Genomic DNA, 7,391 nt, shown 5'->3' with positions numbered 1-7,391 from the left:
TGGGCATATAGGACAGCCTATAAGGTCACCACTGGACTAAGACCATTTAGAATGGTATATGGCACTGAGTTTGTAATTCCTAGTCTCCGGATGGCATTAGAGTATGGATTGGATTTTAGTCACAATCTTAAACAGAGACTGGAGGAGTTAACACAGCTAGATGAGTTGAGACAGAGGACTATGCTGGAACAAGAAACTGTTCAGCAAAGAAGGAAACACTAACATGATAGAAGAATCAAAGTTAGAGAATTTCAGAAAGGAGATTTTGTTATGCTCTATCAATCAAAACTGGGTCCTAAGAAACCAAACTTAAAGGTAGCTTGGGTTGGTCCATATGAGGTTGATTGGGTATTTTCTAACGGCATAGTAAGGCTGAAAGATTTATCTGGGTTACTGTTGTTAGGGGTGTATAATGGGGCCAAAATCAAGCTATATATTATTCAGAAGACAAAGAGACTGCAAGGAATAATGATACTGGTATTCTGGGAACTGAAGACCACGAAAATTCAAGATCATTTATTTTAAGCCTTTTTCATGTACAACCAGTACTAGAGCTAGTCAAAGGGTCCTAAAAGTCTCAGTACGACAAAACCATGTCAGTCTCGCAGAATCAGTAAAGTGTCAAAGCCAGTATCAGTTTTTATGGGGAAAAGGGCCAGTTGGACTATCTGTGATAATCATTTCAAAGAATATGGAGAGTATTAGCCAATGCATGTATGCCACATCATTGGCGGTGCACAGAACTCTAGGAACGGTAAGTAGTGGAGCTTTTATGGTGCAAATGCGTATAACAGTAAAGCGAGTGGGCATTTTTCCTCGTAAGTCTCTGTGCGACGTCTGCCTACTATTGCACATTCACCATCGCCAATCTCCGAAGCCTCTTCACTACAACCACAAACTTCTTTGTCAGAAGCAATTGTCGATTGCTGCCTATCTTGACCTGATACACCTGGATACGGATTTGAAAATTCGGGTAAGTCTTCTTCTTCTTCTACACAGTCATCATCTTCACCTTGTATGGGCAAAGAAAAATGTCAGAGAAGATGCAGGACACTATAGATGAAACCCATGAACTTATCACTTCTATCAAAGCTTCTCTACCACTTATTCCTCATAGTAAGATACAACGGTATGTGTTTACTAAGCAAGCAGAGGCATTGCTGCGACTGTGGGATTTGTCTGTGGTTGTGCAAGCCACAAGAATTGACTTTGACACATCTATCATTAGGTAGGTTCTTGATTCCTTCAATGTTGATGAAGGCAGTGCTGTAGTATATGGTAGGAAAGTGCCAGTAACTCCGGGTAACATTGCTTTTGCTCTCAAGATGCCAAACAAACCGAAGCCAATTGTGGAAACTACAGAATAGATAAGTGCAGCTCTAAAGGAAGATGACACAGCCAAGAAGAAATGCAAAGCCAGTGCACAAGGGGTTCTAGTAGCGGAATTGGATGTCCCCGTTGCTAATCGATTTGTGGTTGAGGTTGTGAGTCTGAAAAATAACCCAATATATGTTTCAGAAAGACTGTTTGCTATGCTACTGGCAAAGAGATTAGATGCCACAGCTTCAATAAACTTATGTCGGATTTTGTCACATAATGTGCTTCAGCAGACTGCCAAGTTGAAGTCTCAGACTGTTTTCAAAGCCTCGTATGTCTGGCAGTTTCTTTACTGGGCAACTTTTCTTGCTGCTCATGACCAAGTACGGATGGCTTGGAGTCAGAAACCCATCCCAGCAACTAACAATGTTGATTTATCCTCAGATGAGGAAACCCCAGGTAATCAGTTATCTCTCACTGGACAAAAGAGAAAGGCCATGCAGGAGGAAGCTGGTAGTTCCAAGAGATTGAAAACTACATTGGCCAAGAGCAGTGCTTTTTTGAAGCAGCTAGAAATTCAGGTCAAAACTATGTGTACTGAAAAAACTCCAGAAGACCAGACTTCAGTTGGCCAGGCAGAATAGCCTCCAATAAAGATTACTGTTGGGACCAGCCAGCAAGCGGGGAAAAGTTCAGCAAACACCAGTGTAGAGAAAGACCAGCCAGACAGGATCAGTGCAGAGCAGTTGGCAGCTCATACTGATAAGGAAAAAGGTCCAGCACCTGCTAATCCAATTAGTAAAGTTTCTATCCCTTTCAATGAATTGGCTTTGACCTTAACCAAGAAGGACAGATTACAACAACTGCAGACTCATCCTCTCTCACAGGGCGATTAGTCCTGCACAAACCTGATTATGCCACATTACCATATATGGCTCCTATTACAGTTTATGAGCCAGTTGCCTCTGACCCATTGACATAAGAGTATGAAAGAGGTCAGAAGTCAATTGAAAGAAGTTGTACTGCAAATGCAAATTGCCAGGGGAGTTCTGGACCATAGGGTACAAGCTATTATTGAAGATCAAATTTCCAACAGTAAGGGACCGCTAACTCAAAATGATAGTAGGGGAACAAGCAACTTCTCTCCAAAGACTGTTTCAGCTGGTTAGAGTCACTACGAAGGTGATGCAGCAGGACGACCAGGCTATTCTCAACTTTTTAGAGTTTGTACCCGATTCCCTAGTTCTCCTGTATGCATTTCTTGTAAGAGAGACGCAACTACCTAGGTTTTTTTCAATGTTGTATCCTCAGCATCCTGAACCAGTGGATCGGCTCACATACTATAACAATACTGATGATCTTCAGGATTGGTATGAGCAAGCCACTGAAGAATGGAAAACCTGGAAAAAATTGATCAATGATGCTTTGCAACTAGATGATGTATTAGAACTGCAAGGAGAAATACAGAGAATCAAGTTATATATGGGCCAATGGAAGATCCCGCTCAAAGCTCTCACCAAGATCACAAATCAACTGCTTCAACTTATTGTGGAGTCCTCTAAGATCCCTGAAAAGGATATTACGGCTAAACTAGGTTTGGGGCCATAGTACAGAGAAATGGTTGAAATACTCTTTGAAGCTAGGATTAAAACAAATCAGCCTGTCTCTGAAGGATGAATCCACACGGCTTCGCATTGTCATAAACTGGCCAGATGCTGTCTGACAAAGGGTAGACGCACGCTGTATGATCCCGACACCAAAACATATAATCCTCTCACGCCTTATGAATTGGAGATGTCCACTGCAAGGCGGGATAAGCTGGAGCAGGAGGCCATTTATCGACTTATCCAGAAGGACAATACTGGCACTGGAACTTCTGAAGCACCAGCACAGAAGAAGGGCAAGAGGAAGCGAGTTCAGTGGAAGGATACTTGATAGTTCCATCTCAGAATCAAACGGTGGATTTTCCCAATAAGACACTGGAATTTCTTTGGCTGGACACCCTTGGAATTACAATTATAGGGGTGTCAAGCACACAACAAACATGAAATATGGCATAAAGCTAGCAATACCAAGAGAGCTAGCAACTCCAGAGAAGTACTATCATGAGGAACATAGGCCAACTCAGGAGGAACATCGGCCAACTCAACAAACAGACGTATGGGTTTAGGGTTTAGAGTTTGGACCTCAACCACAAATCCAGATGGATTCCTCAACAGCAATTTAGAATCAGGCGGTGGATTTTTCAAAAAATTTGGCGTTATACCAAAATTCAAGAAAGGATGTAGAAGGCGAAGATAGTCTCAGCAGGCGAAAACTGTCTCCTGGAATGTCGAACAGTGGATCGGTCAGTAATTACCACGGCAGTTACTACAGTAACTTCTAAAAGGCTATAAATATGACCCATTACATTGTAATCGGGCTTCGTGATTCATACTTCTGAGTTCTTTTGGCTTAGTTTTCAAGTATTTTCCGAGCTACAATCTCTTCGCCTGTAACTTTGTAATCATTACTACTGTAATCAATTGAGCTTAAAACTGTTACACCTTGTATTGATTGTTCCTGAATATGAATTTGAAACTGCAACCACTTTTTCGGTTGTCCAGTCTGTCTCTCATTTTAGTATACTATTTCAGTTCAGATAACTATTCAGTCCAATCTCTGGTCTCTGTTGCAGCTTCACTGACTAAACTGACGACTTACCAGTAGCTCTAAATTCTAACACTGGAATCAACTATCTGAAGAGATCAGCTCCAATTCCAACAAGTGACTCACAGAAAGTTCTTACAAGTGGACATGCTCACAAGCCAGGAAACCTAAAATTGATCTTACACGGGACTTTTTGTGATTTCCACAAAATTTTCTATTTTAGCAAAAGTTTGGAAATTTTTGTAGAGGGGGTGTTAAGACTGCACGCAAAAACCGTTCGCGAAGGAATCGCGCCAAGGTGGCTTCCGCTGGACCCACACAAAACCGGGCAGCCTCATACCCCGGACATGCAAAACCCGGTGTCGATCCCATGCCCCCGGCCGCCCCCCTCTCGCTTCTTGTGTTGTGCGTGTGTGGCTGGCAGATGGGTCAGACAGGAAAGACAGGAATGATGGAGTGGGATGGAGATGGCGCGGGAAAGGATCTACTCCCTGCTGCAACGCTGCAAGAAAGTGGCAGGGGCTCGGCATGTCCATGGCCTCATGCTCACCTCGGGTCTCCACTCTGTTCCTGTCCTAGCAGATCATCTTATCCGCATCTTCGCTTCGTTCCAGAGCCTCCTGGAAGCCCAACTTGCATTTTGCAGTGTTATACACCCCAGCCTTTTCACCTGGCATTCCATCATTGCGGCACACTCAACTCTTGGTCAAAGCAAGATGGCTATCCACCTCTACTTCAAGCTACAAGCAGAAGGCATCCAACCTGACAAGTTCATCTTCACATGTATCTTGAAAGCTTGTGCTGATGCAGGTGCTATTGATCTTGGCATTCACATACATAATCTGATTATTGAGCATAGGCTTGAGTCTGATGTGGTTGTCGGAAGTGCGCTCATCCTTTTGTATTCCAAATGTGGAGCCTCAGATGATGCCAACAAAGTTTTTGTCATGTTACTCAATCGAAATGCAGTTTCATGGAACACATTGATTGCTCATTTCAACAAAATGGGCTGCGGTGATACTGCTCTCCATCTGTATGGAGAAATGCAACAGCATGGTATTAAACCTTCAGTATCGACTTTCTCTAGTGTCCTGAAAACGTGTGCAAGCATTGGAGCTGTAGATCAAGGAAAATTGATCCATGAACAAGTGCTAAAAAGTGGGTTGGAGTTAAACGTGGTTGTTGGCAGCACCCTCATCAACATGTATTCAAAGTGTGGTGACTTGAAAGTGGCTCGAGAAGCCTTTGAGAGAATGCAGAATCGTGATGTTGTCTCATGGGGTGCTATGATATCTGGTTATGTTGAGCACAGCGACTACCAATCTGCTCTCAAATTATTTGCAAGATTGTTGCAAGAGGACATCACTCCGAACAAGGTTATTCTGGTCTGTATAGTGAAAGCTTGTGCAAGTAGAAGAGCTGCAGAACATGCAATGTGGATACACCATCATATTATCGAGCTTGCAGCCGAATGTGACGAAATGGTGGGGAGTACACTTGTCGACATGTATGCGTGGTGTGGAAGCTTAAATGAAGCTCTGAAGGTTTTCACCATGATATTAGAACGGGATGTGGTGTCTTGGAATGCAATGATAGGAGGTTACGCTCAGCATGGGCATGGGAGAGATGCTCTTCTGCTTTTTTGTCAAATGCAAAGGGATTTTGTGAAACCAGACAAGATCACATTTCTTGGAGTTTCGAAAGCGTGTGGGATTGTAGGAGGGTCTTGCCAAGGCAGAATGGTCCATCATCAGATCTTAAAGGATGGGTTTGATTCAGATATTTCTGTTGGCAGTGCTCTTGTGGACATGTATGCTAAGTGTGGTAGCGTACAAGAGGCACATACTCTGTTTGACAAATTGTCAGAGAAAAACATAGTGACTTGGGGAGCATTAATTACTGGGTATGCCCAGCTTGGCTACCACGAGCTTGTGGATCGCTGTCTACAGAACATGATACAAGAAGGCTTAACTCCAAGCCCTATCATTTATGTCAATGTTTTTGCATCTTGTAGTCATGCAGGGCGAGTAGAGGATAGCAAAAAATACTTCAAAGCTATGGTTATCACCCACTGTGTTACGCCAAGTCAAGAGCACTTCAACGGAATCATTGATGTCTTTGGTCGTGCAGGTTGCCTTGTTGAAGGGAAGAAACTACTGCAATCAATGCCCATACATGCTAATTTCACGTGCTGGATGTCGTTGCTTACGGCATGTGGAACATATGGCGTTGTAGATTTGGCGAGAGAGTGCTTTGATGAGCTTGTGAAGATGGATCCTGATTACGCTTCTGCTTATGTGCTTATGACAAAGATCTATACTGACATGAACATGTGGGAGCATGCTGACAAGATCAAACAGCTAAAAAAAGGGCTGTGGATGGAAGAAGCCTGCAGTTAAAGGCATGCTGGGTATCCCAACAACAGCTGAAAGATAGGCACCCCGAACAAACCACACACCAACCACAAAGATCTCCGAGGGCAGAGAGGTTACATGAAGCCAGCAGGGGTGAAGGTAGTAACAGCTTCCCCAAAGAAAAAGCAAATTGCAATCTGGGCTTGCCGCCATATGATGAATGTCTTAACCAAAGAGGAGAAAGCAATTGACAGGATGATGATGAAGAGGCTATAGGGAGATACCAAAATCCCTCTGCAAATCTCATTTGAGCAAAACACCAGAAGAGGAAGCACAAACATCTCTGATAGTTAAAGCCGTAGATGGTTTATTAACTTCTATTTATGGCATGTTTAAAACATACTTGTAAACTTTGTGCTATGTTGATGTGAATAAACCAAGCTCTAGAGTCAGCTAATGAATTTTCCAACACTCCAATTCAACTTGTTTAAATTATCCCCATGTGATCTAGTTGGAAGGTTTTACAAATAGTTTTCTTTTAAAGAATTGAATTTGACTAAAGGTAATAAAAAGGAAAGAAAAGATGTCCCAAGGGGCTATCTTGGCCATAAGAGCAATGGCCTAAGCACAAAGATACAATCATGAGAGGCTACCTAGGGCAATAAAGTAGCTAGAAATTACATATAATTTGAAAGGTTCATATAATGTTGAAATTGATTTGCCTCCTTTTTTGTATAGCCTTTACATCACCTTGTGTCAATCACCAAGCTAATAATCTCTTTCATAATAGCTAGAAAATTGAGGAAGAGGTATAGCGGAGGATGAGTGAGGTAGGCCAAACCAAGCTTTGTTTGTTGAAGTGCGCGAGCGGGAGCGTGTGAGTGTGTGTAGCAATGGAGAAGAGAGGAGAGGAGGAGACTTTGTGTTTGCAGGGGCTAAAACTCACTCTTTAGATGTGAGCCCCCTTATTCTATTATATACATAATAAATAAGGATAGTGGGTGGGCACCTGGCTTAACCGGCCACATGGGGCTTTATCCTAACAACCTCCCATGTAAAGGCCAATGTGGT

General features: G+C 42.8%; 1 protein-coding gene across 1 annotated transcript; it reads left to right on the top strand.

Moving 5' to 3' along the window:
- The first annotated feature begins 4,260 nt into the window (after positions 1-4,260).
- Positions 4,261-6,791, top strand: LOC147421437 (pentatricopeptide repeat-containing protein At1g11290, chloroplastic-like). Its single transcript, XM_086503501.1, has one exon. It carries the CDS (start codon positions 4,428-4,430, stop codon positions 6,363-6,365), a length of 1,938 nt encoding a protein of 645 aa, XP_086359627.1. The 5' UTR covers positions 4,261-4,427; the 3' UTR covers positions 6,366-6,791.
- The last annotated feature ends 600 nt before the right edge of the window (positions 6,792-7,391 follow it).

This window comes from Adiantum capillus-veneris, chromosome 27 (genome assembly GCF_014529385.1).
Source record: "Adiantum capillus-veneris isolate H3 chromosome 27, ASM1452938v2, whole genome shotgun sequence".
Classification (NCBI taxonomy): domain Eukaryota; kingdom Viridiplantae; phylum Streptophyta; class Polypodiopsida; order Polypodiales; family Pteridaceae; genus Adiantum; species Adiantum capillus-veneris.
Note: the sequence above shows the minus strand (reverse complement) of the source record. Positions and strands in the feature narration are given on the sequence as shown.

What these genes read in the sequence shown, in the direction of transcription:
- LOC147421437 (XM_086503501.1), top strand. Translation starts at nt 4,428, where the DNA reads ATGGAGATGGCGCGGGAAAGGATCTACTCCCTGCTGCAACGCTGCAAG.